General features: G+C 36.7%; 1 protein-coding gene across 1 annotated transcript in view; it reads left to right on the plus strand.

The window, feature by feature from the left end:
• Window positions 1–17250, plus strand: part of LOC134840576 (nuclear RNA export factor 1-like) — a 175957-nt gene extending 158707 nt beyond the window's left edge. Inside the window, exons 2-19 of the mRNA XM_063856487.1 lie at window positions 7183–7227; window positions 7301–7424; window positions 7496–7580; window positions 7758–7841; window positions 7912–8016; window positions 8091–8159; window positions 8232–8393; window positions 8479–8586; window positions 8757–8866; window positions 9090–9126; window positions 9198–9272; window positions 9804–9923; window positions 10380–10488; window positions 13435–13550; window positions 13851–13954; window positions 14955–15126; window positions 15422–15568; window positions 16909–17250. Coding sequence (XP_063712557.1) covers window positions 7197–7227; window positions 7301–7424; window positions 7496–7580; window positions 7758–7841; window positions 7912–8016; window positions 8091–8159; window positions 8232–8393; window positions 8479–8586; window positions 8757–8866; window positions 9090–9126; window positions 9198–9272; window positions 9804–9923; window positions 10380–10488; window positions 13435–13550; window positions 13851–13954; window positions 14955–15126; window positions 15422–15568; window positions 16909–16953 — 1803 coding nt within the window. The 5' untranslated portion in view covers window positions 7183–7196 and the 3' untranslated portion in view covers window positions 16954–17250. The remainder of the gene's footprint in view (window positions 1–7182; window positions 7228–7300; window positions 7425–7495; window positions 7581–7757; window positions 7842–7911; window positions 8017–8090; window positions 8160–8231; window positions 8394–8478; window positions 8587–8756; window positions 8867–9089; window positions 9127–9197; window positions 9273–9803; window positions 9924–10379; window positions 10489–13434; window positions 13551–13850; window positions 13955–14954; window positions 15127–15421; window positions 15569–16908) is intronic.
• The last annotated feature ends 211 nt before the right edge of the window (window positions 17251–17461 follow it).

Genomic DNA, 17461 nt, shown 5'->3' on the forward strand with positions numbered 1-17461 from the left:
GACAAAAACATGCACTGGAATATCTGAAACTGCCATCCTTGGAATTTCGGAGATCAGCCAGAACGTCCTCCTGCTCTGTAACTGTTGTGTTGGAAACAATAGGAAAGAGTCGATGATCAACGATTTGATGCAAACCCGTCCATCCATTGCTGAAACAAAACTAAATGAAATCGCCGAACAATTCTCTACTTTTAAACAAGAGATAGATTCACTTAAGCAAAAGATAGATGAAACAAGCAAAAAACCACAAAACAGAAATGAGCCAAAGCAACCTGCCTTAAACAAACCAGAATCAAGCTATAACGGAATCCGGATAAGAGGACTGCTTGAACTGGGCTCAAAAAGTTCAAGAGATAGACACGAACACGACTTGGAAGAGGTGAACAAACTGTTTGCGTTCTTAACAGTTGAAGCAAAAATCACAGATTTAAAACGTTTAGGAAAATACGAAGAAGGAAAAAGGCCACGCACAATAGTTGTAAATGTTTCAAATGAATGGCAAAAACGACTGATACTAATGTCCTTGGCAAAATTGAAAAACTACGACAAAACTGTCTTTGTGTCAAAAGAGCTCAGCCCAAGTGAATTTCTGATTGAGAACAAACTTCTTATGAAAAGACGAACAATGATAGAAACTGGAGTATCAGCTAAAAACCTAAGGCTAAGGGACCTTGTCCTTTACCAATATGACGAAGAAAGTGGAAATTGGAAAAAAGTCGAAGAAAGCAATTGACTACCTACTGCCAAGTATTTAAAAATGTTATGCCTAAATGTCAGAAGTACTTTAGACATCAACAGAAGAATAGCTCTTTCAAATGCCATTTTACAAACAGACTACGATATACTATGTCTCACAGAGACATGGCTGGTAAAGGAAATACCAGATAAAGCTCTGCATTTGGCTGGTTTTAATATAATTCGCAAAGATAGAAAAAACTCCACTTTAAAAACCAATCACGGAGGCGTACTCATGGCGATAAAAGAAAATGTGCATTACGAAGAAATTGATGCTCAAATAGAAAATGAAGAATGCATAGTGGCCAAACTAACAGGTGAAACTGGGCATCATCAAATACTCTGCTGTGTTTATAATCCCCCGAAAAACAGTAAATACCAATGGAAACAACAAAACTTCATCAGTTTGTTCGAAAACCTAACAAAATTACAAATACAATACAACTGTAACGCAGTGTCGATTACGGGAGATATAAATTTTGAATACACTCATTGGAAAATGATGCACTCAAAGGACAAATATGAAAATGCAGTGTTAAAAAAGCTCATTGAACTTGACTATGAACAATTATTCGACTCCAAAAAAAAGCAGCTTGATGTTTTATTAACAAACAACCCTGGAGTAATACTCAACTGGCACACGGACCATTCAGCAACAAACGCATACAGCATCGACAAAGTTTCTTGCTCAGATCATTATGCTTACTCTGCAACAATTAACATGGAAGCCAGTATCAAAGAAATAAACAAAGATGAAAGTCTGGCGTTTAACAGAGCCGATTGGAAGATAATAAATCAAGAAATAAAAGACAAACCTTTCATACCGTATTGTTACAGTAATGTAAATGAGCTCCTTCGTCAGTGGTATGCATGGTTATGGGACAAAATAAAGAACAATGTACCCAAGGTTACATCACACAGATCAACTCTCCCCCCATGGGTGAAGCCAAGTACGTCTCACATGCTAAAAAGAGTACAAACCTTAAAACGGCGTATCGATCGGCAAAACAAACCTAATTTAAGCATTATCCTAAAACACAAAAAACTGGAAAAAAATCTTCAAATAGCATTGACTGCAGATCAAGCAATTTACGAAGAAACAGTAACAAGCAGTAGACGATTCAGTGACCTGCAAAAATACTTGAACAAAATAAGTAGTTCCAGGAAATATCCCCAAAAAATGTTCTACAAGGAAAAATCCACAAGAGATGACACCCAAAAAGCTACATTTTTTAACGAATTTTTCATCAGTGTATATCAAAAGGAATCATTTCCTAACCCTCTCGCACGAAATACAAACTGTTCTCCTACAGAAGAAATCTGTACACAAATACACATTGAAGAAACCAAAATCCAATACATTCTCAAAAATCTTTTAACAAATAAAGCGTCAGGTTTTGATGGTATAGGTAATATAATCCTAAAAAATCTTTCTGAAACTCTGTCAAAATCGCTCTATCTTCTCTTCCGCACATTCATTAACAAGCGGCTCTTCCCGACCTACTGGAAAACAAGTCAAGTGGCCCCAATTTTTAAAGAAAAGAACAAGGCGTCAGTCGAGTGCTACCGCCCAATTAGCCTCTTATGCTCCGCCTCGAAGGTCTTCGAAAAAATTATCTTTGATAATATATACCCCAAAGTTCAACCTTTCCTGGAAAACGCACAATACGGCTTCCGGCAAAAAAGGTCAGCAGTACTACAAATGGTACAATTTTTGAGCAAAGTATATGAACTCTACGATGACAAAAATGTTCAAACACTCTCAGTCCTTTATCTAGATTTTTCTAAAGCCTTTGATAAAGTTCCTCATAGTATCCTAGTCGCCAAACTACGGAACATAGGTCTAAGCATTCAAATACAAGACATAATACAAGACTATCTAACAGATAGAATGTAGTTTGTGAAAATCAATAAAAGTTCATCAACTCTGAAAGAAGTAACTAGCGGTGTACCACAGGGCTCAATTCTTGGCCCTCTACTTTTTATCATATTCATTAACGACCTTCCCAAATGCATCGAGAATTCAGATTGTTTTGGCTATTGTGACGATATGAAGATCTTGTCTACTGAAGAAATTCATCTGCAAAAAGACACGGCAAATGTTGAAAAATGGTGCAAAGAAAATAAAATGCCGCTGAATGAAGATAAATGTAATTTGTTAAACCTCAAAGGGAAAATGGAAGTTACACTATTTAATACAAATGTTGATACCGCAAAGACCCAAAAAGACTTAGGTATTTTAATGTGTCACAACCTTTCGTGGTCAGTAAATGCTGAAAATCGCATATCAAAAGCAATGGGAGCTTTTTACAAAATCAAACGAAATATCTCGAAAAAAACATCTTTAAAGTCAAAATTAAACTTATACTGCGGATACATCGTACCAATCATAAGCTATGCATCGCAAACATGGTATCCGAACAAAGCAGAATTAAGACAACTAGAAAGAGTACAAAAACGAGCGACATCTTGGATTACAAATAACTTCAAAATGAGTTATACTGAAAGACTGAAATTTTTAAAGCTCCTTCCACTCTCAATGTACTTTGAATTACACGACATATTGTACTTAGTTTCACTACTAAAAAATAAACATGACATTGATTTGAATACAATTATTCATAAAAACGAATCACGAACGAGACAAGCAACACGTGGTGAGATTGCTGTTCATGCAACAAGACTGAAAAAGTCAAATGAAAATTATTATATACGTTCTATTACGCTATACAACTACTTTAGCCAAATTGTGGACTTCGAAAATCAAGATTATGACAGCCTGAAAATATCTATAACAAACACGTTTTGGAAATTCTTCAACAGAAATTTTGCAGAAAACAACTTGTGTATGTGGAGAATTCTTTGCTGGTGTGGAAACTGCAACCCACCGGGAAAAATTATGAACTTATAAACGAGGGTTCAAAACCCATGGAGAAATCCTAAAGCCTACACTACTACTACTACTACTACTACTACTTGTTGTGTTGAACTCAGATTGTAATATGGTTGACTGTTTAACTGAAGACTAGCGTTGACTTTCAGGTCAGTCTCACATAGATCAGGCTGCAACAAACGGAAACATGGATGTTCACTTTAATTGATAATAAACTTGAGTCATATTTTGCGTAACTTAGTTACTCCTCAGAAGAAACGTAACCCGTATCGATTTTAATTGGAAAGGACTTAAACACTTGTCATCTTCTTTTATCATTATCACTTCCACATCTAGAAAATTCCAAGGATTTTGACTGGAATACGTGATGAAGGGACTCCTGACTGTAACCTCGGTTACTATGATACTTTTGACCTTCTGATTACCTTCAATAAACTTGAACTGCATTTTGGTCTATTGTGGTCTAGTGGTTCTGTCCACAGTTTGTTCTCCAATTGTGGTAGATTCGTTTCCAGGGAGTATCCTTCCATGTTCTGACGGTAGTGTAATTTTCAATGTCTGTTGTTAGTAAAAAGTGTATAATATTTGAACAGTTGATAAAATCAAATTCCATGCTTTCAGTGTGTTCCTGTCAATGGACTGGAGTGAAAAATAAAGATTTGAAAATTTCAAACAATTTTTCGATTTCAACCTCTTGCTTTTCCTAACTTATTCTGCGTTTCATCAATGCGCAACTTCAAATCCCCATTTTCTTCAATGTCCAAGTGGCACTTTTCTATTCCGAGCATCAGTGGCGCAGTTCAGTATCGTTATAAGTTGTAGGGAGACAGCTCAAGGGTTCGTAATCCTAACATGGCAGATGTGGTTTGAAGAAATGTGAGCGAATTGAATTAGTGGTTTAGCAGACACTGACGTGGTGCAAATAGCCAAAAAGCCGCATTTATTGATACCCCTCGCACCCTGACTAGGTTGTCACCAAAGATAGTGATAGTATTATTATAGCTAACACTGTCAAATACATGTTTGAGGAACAAATTTTCCTAAATCAAGACCGATTGAGCAATATACTCAGATTCACTCGTTTTCGACTGTTGTCTTTTCTTTTATGTTTTCTGTCCCAAAATGGCAATTTCGTATTTCATTTTTGGTAAATGTTAGGTGTCAAATCGAAAATTTTAATTTTGAAGTTCCAGAACATTTCGAACTCTCATTTGTTTCAATTTCCTGTTGTTAACTTTCTTGGTGACGTTTTTCATCGCATTCAGAATTTTCGGTGGTGCCTTTTGGCAGAATGGCACATCCATTTCGACCCACACACCGAGGAGTTTTTCCAGCTGCGATTGTTTTTTTTGCTTATCTTATCTGCATGTCCCATGCAGTCCAGGTTTTCATGGAGAATTAAGTCGAGCGTTTTCGTTGACTGTTGACCGCAGGATTGGTTTAGTTTTTGCTTCACCTTATAGCTGTTTAATCCTTGTGCAAGAATTATGCTGTCATCTGCAAGTTTGAAATAACAGTTTTCTCAGGAAGTTGTTGAGGAAATTACAAATACGGAATAAGAGCACGTTGCCTGGGTGTATTACGATATCGATTTTAAGGACGGGCGATCTATAAGCTTGCTTTTCTATGAAAGGTTTTCCGTTCTTGCGAGGATACAAAACATAACGCCATGTATGTTAAATTGTCGAAGTTTTAAAAGAAATCCATCCACCCATACGCTGTCGAAAGGTTTCTCCAGTTCTAATTTTCATTAGATCCTTAAGTTTTTTTGGTCAGTTTCTACTCTTCCGTATGAACATGCAAACTATGAAGCTACCTTAAAGTGTTGCGCTGTCTTCGAACGTTTTCTTGTTCATTTGCGAGTAATTAATTGATTTCCTGGTGCTGGTTGATATGATTTGCGAGCATTCGTTCCAATCATTTCCCGAAAAGACGGGCAATCACCTTTTGCGAGATACGAGTACTTCCCGTCTTTAATATTTGCAGGATCAAAAGTACTCGTATTCTGCAAGCAGGAGCTTAAATAATACTTAGGTATCCGCCTCTGGTGCATTTGCGAAACAAAGGTCTTTCTCTCTCTCCTCTGTTGTCTTAGCCACAAATTTAAAGTTTTTAACTTTGTTATGACATTTTCGATTTGTTGCTAATTTCATGCTATAATGTAAGTTATTTCAATTTATTTGTTGTAACAAATTAATGTAAGTAACGTAATGTCGCTGGCGACCTGGTCGATTGTCTTTCAGTTAAACTCCGATATACAACTCACTACCACACTGCCTTATTTGCTGTCCAACAGGAGTATCCTCTTTCCTGTGTTCCTCAATCCTTCTGGTGAGATGTTGGACCGTCTGGCCACTATAGATGGCTTTGCACCCACAACATTCTAGTCTGGGCACCACTTTAGATTTCAGTTCACTGAAAAAGGAGGATTTTAAATAAAGGCATACAAGTTTTCAAGTTCAGCATCGTGAAAATTATCTGCGCATTGTTGATATCGCGTACGTTTTCGCTAATGTCTGACTGTGATTCCCACGATATTGGACCACCAAGATGGGTGGTAAATTGCTACTATAACCACAGGACTTCCCTTTCTCAGCCATCTTCTTTTTGTTTTTGCTCTCCCCGATTATCTTCTCAAAGGCTCACGATGCAACTCGCGATGACTAATTTTCTGAATATTGGTTATCGAACCACTGTTTACCGTTGATTTCCATCGCTTTATCAAAGTGTTCTCATGTGGACGTATTGCGGAAATACGATGATTAGTTCCTTCAATCCCGCTTTACTTGTACTGAAGGAGGGAGGGGGCAACTTTAGTATGATACCTGCATCTGTTGGGTTTTGATAACATCCACAGTTAGCTTTCCTACTTGTGTCAATTAAGTTTATAAATCCAAAAATGCCAGCTCCCCAGATAGGTTCGGTGTCGTCTCCATTGTGAACTGTAAAGTGGAATAGAGTAAGTTTGCTGCCCGCAACAGCCTTTCAGGATCACCCTTCACTGTCCTCACTATATCATGTACGTAACGGAGAAAAAGTTAAGCTTGCTGAACTGACTGATTTTCTCCCTTATCGCAATGCAATTTCGATAGTACCAGACGATTTAACCTATGTTTCGGTACTCTCCGTTTAATATATCACCGCGTTTTACGTGATACCAGTTGAAACAGCTTTCACATGCTACACCTTTTGACCTGTACGTGACCTTCTTATTGCATTCGGGACATATTCCATTAAGATCCTTTTTGAACATAAACAGCTCAGGAATATCCCTCTTTAGATGCATTTTGGCACTGCTTCAGCGATAGTTTTGCCAAAATTACGGCAAGAGACGTCCCATCGCTAAGCCATCTGTCTGAGCGTACGATGTTTCGTTGCACTTGAAATGGACTTGACTAACTGCCGTGTTCAACGGTCTCTTCATGGTTTTCCTAGCAACTGATGGTAGTTCATCTTGCTCCTACAGCTTTCTAAGAGCTACTTCATTTGCTTCTTAGAGTGGTACATTTGTGTACAAAGTTTCTTTAGTTTCTTTTGATTCAGTCTTTGTTTTCAGATTGTTAGAACTATGCCGCCGCGCGGAGGAGGATATTCCAGAGGTCGGGCTTTTAATAATCTATCCAAAATGCCCATGCTAGAACTCACTTTTTAACGGAATGAATGATGTTTTAGGAAATTATTATCGTGGAAAATCTAGAGGAAGCCATCACTATTCTGCAGAAAATGATGACTATGGTGGATACCGGCCCAACTTTAGCCGTGGATCACATGGAATTTCTAAGAGAGGGTCATTCAAGTAGGAAGGAATTCTGAATTTGATCAACTATTTTGTATCAAATTAAATTACTATTCTGATATTGATTTTAGCCAAAATAACAGATCTAGAGGGAGTCGACATGGTGGCTCTTTCAGCACCAACCGACAAATGAAGCCTTTGGGCTACGCTATAAAGGTATGGTTAGGTTAACAATAATGTTAGTCCGTTTTTTGTTTTTTAAATAGATGACACTAACGAAAACTTTCATTCAGGCTCATTATGATAATCGTGCAGATGTGCAATTCAATTCATATATATAATCGAGAATAGCTTTTGCACTTTGGAAAATATTTTCAAATAGTTTCTGTTTAGATAATGTTTGCTCACAAAGAAGACCAAATGGAACTTATGCAGTCTCTTGAACAAAAAACCGGAATGAGCCTCAATGCCGAAAATGTATTTATTGATCTCACCAGAATCGGGTTGGAATGTTTTTCTTTTGTTATAAACGTTTGTGTATTTTCAGATCACTGTCAACGATAATAATATTGAGTTTGTGGTGACATCTGAGCAAGTTGCTTTTAAACTTGAAAAACTTTCGGGGAGTTTGAAGAACTCAGATGGAAGAAAGGTAAAGATTGATCCAGTTGTAAAATTTGTCTTTTCATGAGTTTTTCTGTGTGATTCTTATCCTAACTATTTTAGATGGCCATACTGAAAAGGGCATGGTACGGAGACAGAAGTTTATCGGCTGCTGATGAAGACAAATTAAAGGTCGATTTCATTTTTTTAGTTAAAGCATTCAAAAATAGATCTCTAAGCATTAAATGTTGTTATGCTCTACAGGATCTTCTGAATAAGTTTTACATTCCGGATCAAAAGTACCTGGACCTGTCCAACTTCTTGGAGAAGCAAGAATCTTCGGGAGCAGGGCTGAAGAAGTTTTTTATCGGACAGAAATTCATAGCTACTTCAGTGTGCAAACTCATAGCAGCTTATATTCCTCAAGTAAATCAGTACTTCTAACCAATCATGTTCATTTTATATAATTTTGAGTTGTAAAGTGCTAATATTGTAAACGCTTGCGTTTCAGCTTGAAATTTTGGACCTCAGTAACAATGCTTTGTTCAACATGTTTCCATACAGTGAACTACCAAACAAATCACCCCGTCTTTCAAAGTTAAATCTGTCTCATAACCGGGTCAGTTGTTTTACTTTTCACATTTGTATTTGAATGATATCTAGATTTGCAACAGAAGCTGAAACTGTTCGGCTATTTCTTAGGAACCGAAATGAAAAAATTGTGAATGTTTTTTTTCCTGAATTTTGAGACTAGGATAGCTATTTTCGCTTATTGTTTGTTTTGATCAGATGACCGATATTAGTAACCTGGACCCAGTGAAGAAACTGAAGCTGACAGAGTTGATTCTGGACGGGAACCCGCTTTGCCTTCACTACAAAGACCAGTCTACATACGTCAAGTAAACAAACCATTCTGATTTATGAGTGCGATTGATTACATCCCGGTTTCAGCGACAAGTCTGATTGCTCTGGTTCCCGGGAACAAAGACCAACCAGGCAGTGCTCCAAAGCAACTCTGGAAGGTCTTGGAGTTCTGGGAGCCGGATAGTTCTACCTCTTCAGCTTTGAAAGGGTTTGTATAGGAGGTTTTAGAAGTAAGGGTTTATTTTGATTTCGTTTCAGAGACGTACATAAAAGGTTTCCGAATGTGCAAATGCTGGTGAGCGATATTTTAAATAATTTGATTACTCCTGAAGCCTGTAAAAATCTATGCAAAAATGACCTTATTAGGATGGACATGCAGTGAAAGCGGCCATTGCTTTTGACTTAGACGCTCCTGTTGAAAAATCTTTACCTCCTTTTGCGGTAAGTTCAAGATATGCCGGAGAACATTTTCCATCAGAAAGTATTGGATGAATCATTGACAACGCTTTTTAAAATAATTTAACGAATGAGCTGCCCGTGCTTCAGTTCAACGTATGAACTTATTTTCATTGCATTATGGCAACGTTTAAAATAAGTTGCAAATGTGGTGAAGCCTTTTTAGCAGCATTGAGAAGTAACATGGCTTAAATGGCGGTAAAGTTTCAGTACTAAATTGAAGTTAAGTTGTAGTGGGAGTTCAGCCTCTCATCAATTTATTCCGGAATTTTTCAGACCAATTTTTCTCGACACAGAATTTATTTTTGAGAATCTGAATCATGACCAACAGGACTTTAATGTGATAAGAAAAAACACTCGACATGGTACGAGCTTTCCTCGGGGTGGTCAAAGTTATTTGAAATAAATTCTTCGAGATTGGTCCGAACAGTAACAAAGATGGTCTTCAGATAATCCTAAAATAAAAGATATTCTGAGAATTTTGTGGATCGATTTTAAGTTTTGATTTTCCTGTAGGGCAATGTGGTCCATGCGGAGAATGTGAAGAGTGTGATCTATTGCTTCGCGCAACAGTACTTCGAAGTATACGACAAAGAAAACAGAGGAAATTTTTTAATAGAAGCTTACGATACAGATGTGAGTACATGCAAATTTTGATAACCAGGCTGAATTATTCTAAAGATATCCGGCTTTTCTGCCGTTTCCCACTACCAGATATAAACATGAGTTTAAACGTTGTGCATGAAGACAAGTGAATTTGTTATTAATAAATAAACTCTCTTGCCGATGTTAATGACAATCGGACAACGTGAGCTAAGTTTAGAAGTCTAAAAACTAGTGTGTAGGAGGAAACGGTGGAAGAGCTTTTTTTTCAACCACCTAAAAATGTTTGTCATTGTCTGATTAGTCCGACGGAAAATGGACTGTGAAAAAAAAGACAATAATTCTATTAACTAGCCAAAATATCACGCAATTTCCAAGTGGACAGCCTTGCATGAGCAAAAGCTAACAGTTTATTTTCACTGAAAATATCAATGTAATAGTTTTTACTTAATCTATGATGTGTAAAGTATTGAATATTGTTTGTTGCAGGCTACTCTCTCGTTGACGATGTTTTTTCCGGATACAGGGAGCAGATCCAAGTTCAAGATCAACTCCATGTTCAAGCACACCCGCAACCTCACTAAGAGTATGGACAGCAGTGAGTCATTTCAAAGAACTATTAAATCCTCAGAGAGTCATTTTTTCAAAATGGATCTAAATTAAAAAAAAAATTAAATGGCTATACTAGGTGAGAGCTCTAAAATGGAAGATTTTTTACACAACTGGAGCGTAGTGTTTTATAACGGTAATCATTTTTTAAAATCTAATTCGCGAAGTGTATATCAATGGTTTTGCATTTTTTTTTCGTGAACTACTTTGTCAATTTTTACACAAGCCGAACGTAGTGTGATGGTACGATACAGCTTTTTGCAAACTAAGTCAACATTAAAGCAATTTGAGGCAGGAGACAGCATTGGTACTTTTTAATTCATCGATTAAACCGAAAAAAGTTAGTTGTTTCATCTATCAGTATAAAAAACAAAACTCGATTTCACAAATTTTCTACCTCAATATATGTCGTGAGATTTTTGAAATACATATACTTGGCTTTATAATTTGTAATTTTTACGTGCAAAGTTCGAGTGGTTGCCCTAAGCTTATAGGCAGACAGATAACTGGAAAACATGAATGTCCGAGGACTGAGAATTAATTTCCCTAATGAAGTCATTTATTTTTCAAAACTTATTAATTGTTCCGAAAGTAACGGAATATTTGTGCTCGGGGTGGGTTTTTTTTTTCTTCAGACAAATTTCGACTTTTTAACTAGCCGTTTTTGACGGAATTTTTTTTATATCATTCGAAAGCTATTGTTTTCCTGAGCTTGAATTTGAAAAGATATTTTACCTGTGATCATTTTTCGTAAAGTTATGGGGGTTTAAAGATTGCCATTTTGGCCAATTTGGGACAATTAACGCTCGATAAATTTCGCGCTATTAATGCGCGAGCGATATTTAATCCGTCTTAGAAATCGTTCCAAATTGGTTCAAGGAAGCTTATATGCCATAATTGATTTGTTAATAGGCGCAAAATCTATCACTTTGTACTTAATCTGACGTGTGGGGGGATGTTTTTACATAAAATCTCAAATTTTTTCAAAAAAAATTTTTTATTTTTTTTATTACATTGGAATTTTTCATCTTATTAATGCTCCATAGACCTTAAAAGGTAGTCGGAACTTTCAGGGCTTCGCCCTGATACGAGCAGTCTTATTTTTTTTTCTTATTAAGAGTAATGAACGTAGTTGAAGACTCTTATATATGTCTTGGTGATATTCGTTTGTTTTTTTTTTCAAGAAAAAGTCTTAACATGCTCTAATAACTACAGATGTGCATTCGTATATATGCACTTTTTGAGTTCAATTGAATTTCATCTGCTGAAAGTTACGTAAATAGCACTCCAAATACAAGCGTGAAAATGGTGCAAAAATCGTGAACTATTTCTAGTTTTGAAAGTGGAATTTAATTTTATTTCCAGGGGAATAAAAACTTTACCTATAGTTCCAGTTTTCTCAAGTTGGGTTAATGTTTACACAAGCAAAGCTCGTATTATAGTATGAACTATCTTTTTTCAATTTAAAGCAAAAAATGTACGTTTTTCTTTAATTGCGTCACTTAAGACTGCAGAACTGGCGTGCGTCACTTTGGCGTGCGTGACTTAAGACTGAAAAATTAGCGTGCGTCACTTTAAACTGCAGAGTTGGCGTGCGTCACTTAAGACTGCAGAATGCGTCTTAAAGGGCCAGCGTCACTTTGCAGTTATGTCGACTCAAAATAGGCGTGCGTCACTTAAGAAATTTTGTAGACTCAAAGTTTTACTCATTCAAATTTTTCCAGTAGCGTTATCGGCCTCTGTGTTTTATTAAGAGTAGTGAATGTAGTGAAGAATCTCATATAGATCTTCGTGTTTTTTTTTTGCTCTAATAACTACAGATGTGCATTTATACATAATATTGCATTTATGAATGCACTTGGGTATATATGCACTCTTTGAGTTAATTTGATCTGCTGAAAGTTACGTAAATAACTCTATGCAAATACGAACGTGGAAATGGCGCAAAAAACGTGAACAGTTTCTAGTTTTGAAAATGGAATTTAATTTTTAGATTTCCAGCGGAATAAAAACTTTTTCTATTGAGCCAGTTTTCTCAAGTTGGGTTAATATTATCAAAAAAGCACCGGTCATAAATTGTTCTAGAATTTCAAACATCTTAAAGTGCATCTATTTTCTTTCTTTGAAAATCGAGAGGTGAGATTTTTTCAGAGTCAGTGTTTTTTTCTGTTTACTTGCGTTCATTACTCTTTTCCAACTGTCAGCTGGCTATGTTTAGTTTTTTTTTACCTTTTAAAACCTACTATTTTGCGTTTCTTGGATCGTTTTTGCAAAGCGCAGCTTTGGCTCTGTCAAAAAAGTAGAATCAGTCGAAAGTACGGCGAGTCGACTGTCTTCCTGCATACCCCACTAGTTTCTTTTTATTCTGCTCGACGTTCTGCAGTCATTACACTTGCGATTCTAGTGTATTAGAACGAACCTTCTTTTTTCCAACCTAAGTCGCGAATATTGGTGCGGCAATTTTATGGTGCGGTCCCCCAATAATGGTGGGACTCTTTTACAGCTTTTTGATTGCATGTGCTTTGACATTCGAATAGTAATAAATTAACACAGTTGATGCTTTTGTAATTCAAGTTGGTATTTTTCCTGTTTCCCTGCCTTTGTGACTTTTTTCCAACTTTTTTTATCTATGTTAGATCTACAAAGATTGTTCTGAAACATATGTAAGGGTTTGAGACGATGGAAACTTGAACTCTTTGTAATTTTTTGGTCAAATATTATCATTGGAAGCTCGAATAGTTTATTTTTCAAGATGTTCAATTAACTGAAAACTTTCATCATTCCTTTTCATCTTGATCTCAGTTGTGTACGTTGCTGCTTCTTGAGTTTTTGTTCAAAACTACCTTATGCACCGACGAGACATGAATTGAGTACCAATGGGAGAGATAAGAGTTAACTTCTGTTAAGAGTTAATTATAACCGTGGCTTCGTTTAGATCAACTGGAAAAGTGTCTGTACAAGGGCAGGTTCAAGATTCTAAGCTTGCTGAGTGAGATTCCTGACTCTGAACACGACCTCACCTCTTTCACCATTGACATGATGCTCGAAACGGTACAATGCTTACATCCCACGCTTTCTCTAAGAATGTACATAAATAGTACTGGTAAGCGCGGCTAGGGTTTTTGTTGAGGTATTTTTCAGATTAGATTACTTTTATTTTGATTTTCCCTGGTTCCTTATCAATCCCGGGAAAAATATTTGTGACTGAAATGTATGCGTTTTATAGGGATTTTCATAGCGCAAATTGCGTCGCTAATTTGAAATCCTCTTGCATGGTTACTTTCTACTCATCTTTATACAATCATTCAAATGTAGTCCAATGCATTGTTTGAATTGGTGCAATTGTTTTAGGAGTTACTGGTGGTGTTTGTGGTGAGTGGCATTCTGAGAGACAAGGGCAGCACAGACGTCTACCATTTCAGCCGCACATTCAGCTGCAAACCACACAGTGGCGGGTAAGAATTAAGAAACATAACACAATCTTGTTCTGATCAAGAGATAACTAAAAAACCATTTTTGAGCAGATTCGATGAGAAATGGGATAATCCGCCGTTTTTTATGAGAAGTGAATAATTTAGTTTCTTGTTCTTCTTCCCTATCAATAGATATGGGATATTTGAGCGACTTTTTCAACTTGAAGCAACATCATCATCGTTGTTTTTCAACAACATCATCGTTGTTAATACGCCCTTCTGGTACTCAAGGGTGTGGTCTTCTTAACTCTTCTTCCATATTTGGGTTTGATATTTCGAAACATTTCTCAAACTCCTCGTTTTCAATTACTCGTTGGTTGTTCTGACTGCTCGTAACGTTCCCCATTGCTCAAGTTGAGCTAGATTTAAAATTCTCTGGCTTTAAAATTTGCTCAAATACGCCCTGAAGTGAGCGCGAAATTCTTTACGCGAGGTCATGACTGTTCTCTGCTCTAAGATTAGCTAGAATTCTTAATTGCTCGTCTCAAAAGCTGGTCTCGAATTACACTAGCTGCCAAAAGTTAATTTAAAAGGAGTTGAACCAGTTAAAAATGTACAGTACATATAATCAGAACTTCTGGTTATAGAGCTGCATTTTTTTCGTGTTCTCGCTAGTGTTTGCGAAGCGCAGCTTTGTATCTGTGTCAATCTCCGTTTCTTATGTCCTTCCTGAAGACAAACGATTTTGATCTCTTTTATCAAACAGGTTGTTTGTTCATGACTAAATCACAGTTTTTTGGCTCCATTTTTGTAATATCTGTCATGACTTCTGTTGAAAACAGCGATGAGATCTAACCTCCGATATTTCAGTTATACTCTGCTATATGTCGATGAGTTATAGTTTACACTAACAAACTACATTTTGAACGGACCTTTCGAGCGAAAAAATGAGATAAATGAAACTTAAACCCCGATAGCAAATACAAAACATACAGGGTCATCAGATAAACACTGCCCAATGTTTTTTTCTTTTTGTGAGTAGACTGCAGATAGTGAATGAGATCATCCACTTTCGGCCGGCAATGGAGATGGAGCGGAGGAAGGCGTTCGCCAATCCAGGCCCCACCCCCTCCAACAGTCCCGCTGTCATGGCCCAGACTCATCTGCAAGCCCAGGTGGCTGCTGCTGTTACTGCTGCTGCCAACCCCACACCTGTAAGTAAAAGACAAAATGCTGGCATCTGGAACTCAGAAGATTTCTATGCCTTGAGTGATGTGTCAATATACTCGGATACAGATTGAATATAAAACAAACTATTTTTTTCCCAATCAATTTGAAAACAGCTAGCTCTTTTTGACTACTTTGTATGTTATTGTCAGGTTATTGGTACAAAATGGTTAATAAGTCTGTTTATTACGCGGTGTCATAAGATATTCACAATTTACTGGTCCGAAACCATTTGAAAAACGCAGTATTCTTTCAGAATTAATAATGATGTTGTTTGTGCAGGCTGTAATATTGACCGATGCGCAGAAAGAGGAGCTAGTGAAGAAGTTCAGTGCCGAATCTGGTCTGAATTTGAAGTGGTCTCTCGACTGTCTCCAGGCCAATCACTTCCATTACGAAACAGCTGCCATCGACTACCAGAGAGCAAAGGTGAGTCAAGTGTCATTGAAATAAGGCAGCACAGTGTGAAATGAGGCCCCGAGCATCTTTGTATAAAAAATGAAGCTTAGTGATGCGATAAAATTAACAGAAAACATTTTTTGGCGCTGTCAAATAAACTCATTGATATCATTCATCACAAGGATTGTGTAGATCAAGACTTGAAGATCCCGCACCCCGCCTATTTCCCTTTAAGCTTGATGGACTAAAATTTTTGCGGATGTACTAAAATTATTGATTTTTTCATTAGTCGAATCATTACACAAGCAAAGTTTGTGTTATAGTATGAACTCTTTTTCCAACCTAAATCGCAAATATTGCGACAAAATGTGTTCAAGAGTAATGAATGTTGTGAAGACTCTTATATAGGTCTTGCTGATTTTTTTTTCAGGAAAAGTCTTGGAAGTCTCTATTAACTACAGATGTGCATTCATACATATTAATGCATTTATGAATCCACTTAGGTATATATGCATTTTTTGAGTTCAATTGAAATTTATCTGCTAAAAGTGGCGGAAGTAGCACTCTCCAAAACCGAACGTGGAAATAGCGCGAAAAAACGTGAACGATTTCTAGTTTCGAAAGTGGAATTTAATTTTTAGATTTCCAGCGGAATGAAAACTGTACCTTTTCATCCAGTTTTCTCTAGTTGGGTTCATGTTATTAAAAAAGCGCCAAGAAAAGAAATTGTTCTAGAAATTCAAAGAGCTTAAAGGGCATCTAATTTTTTCTTTGAAATTCGTAAGTTAGAGATTTTTTCAAGAAAGTCAGTGTTTTTTGTATGTTTACTTGCGTTCATTACTATTTTCCAATCTTCAATTGGCTATGTTCATTTTGATCAATAACCAGCTATTAAATACAGACAATGCCAAGGATATTTACACATACTATTTTATAACAAATAGCACTTCAGCTTCAAGGTATCATGGATCTGTAGCATAGAGGTAGGGAAGGAGACCAGCAACAAAATACGGGAGTTCGAACCTGGGCAGGGTCGGATGTTTTAATGAACTTTTATGTATACTGGTTAAAATGCGTCCTCTCTTTAAATTGAGGCTTGTTAGTTGGTAAATTTCTTTTTTTTTTCAAATTGACTGGTACTGCTAATGCGCCAGAATTGGCTTGCGTCACTTAAGAAATTTTGTAGACTCAAAGTTTTTTTCATTCAGTTTTTCCCAGTAGCGTTATCGGTCATATTTTTGCTTGTGTGTGCAAAGTGCAGCTTCGCCTCTGAGGAAAGTTGTTTAGTTGTGAACAGTCGCAGAAAATTGTTAAGTTAAGTTGTGAACAAAAACAGTCAGTTAAAATATTTCTTGGTTGGGTTGTTTTAGAATGCTGGCGACATTCCTGCAGATGCTTACCTAGTAGTGCAGTAAGAGCTGAAAACAGAAGAAGACAGAAGTACTTTTTATACAGTTGTCGTGGGTTCTCTCCAAGATTCAGTTGTGTGGACACATATCTAACACCATTCGACAATTCTTATCTCATTGATACCAAAAACTACCCGATAAACTGTCTGTGTTTTCAACTTCTTGTGCATAATGTGAAAAGAGACTTAGATTTTTTGAACTAAAATGGCGCTCAACCATATTTTTGATCAATTTGTTTATTTTGATTTACTTTGTTATTCTTGTGAAGTTGTACGGGGCTTTTTTTTAGCGCGGCAACCAAATTGAAACCTATTTTTTAAATTGCTATATGGTCTAAGAAAGATCAACTGTTTATAGTGTCAGTGATCCAATGCTTCTGAAACAAGCAAAGAAATCATGCTATCACAGAATTCAAATTTCCCGCTCGATTTAATTCAGTTATTTAGCATGGGAAATTTCACCATGAATCCGATAACAACCTAATTTCGATCCTAATACAGAAGTTTAACAGCGA

This window comes from Symsagittifera roscoffensis, chromosome 2 (assembly GCF_963678635.1).
Source record: "Symsagittifera roscoffensis chromosome 2, txSymRosc1.1, whole genome shotgun sequence".
Classification (NCBI taxonomy): Eukaryota; Metazoa; Xenacoelomorpha; order Acoela; family Convolutidae; genus Symsagittifera; species Symsagittifera roscoffensis.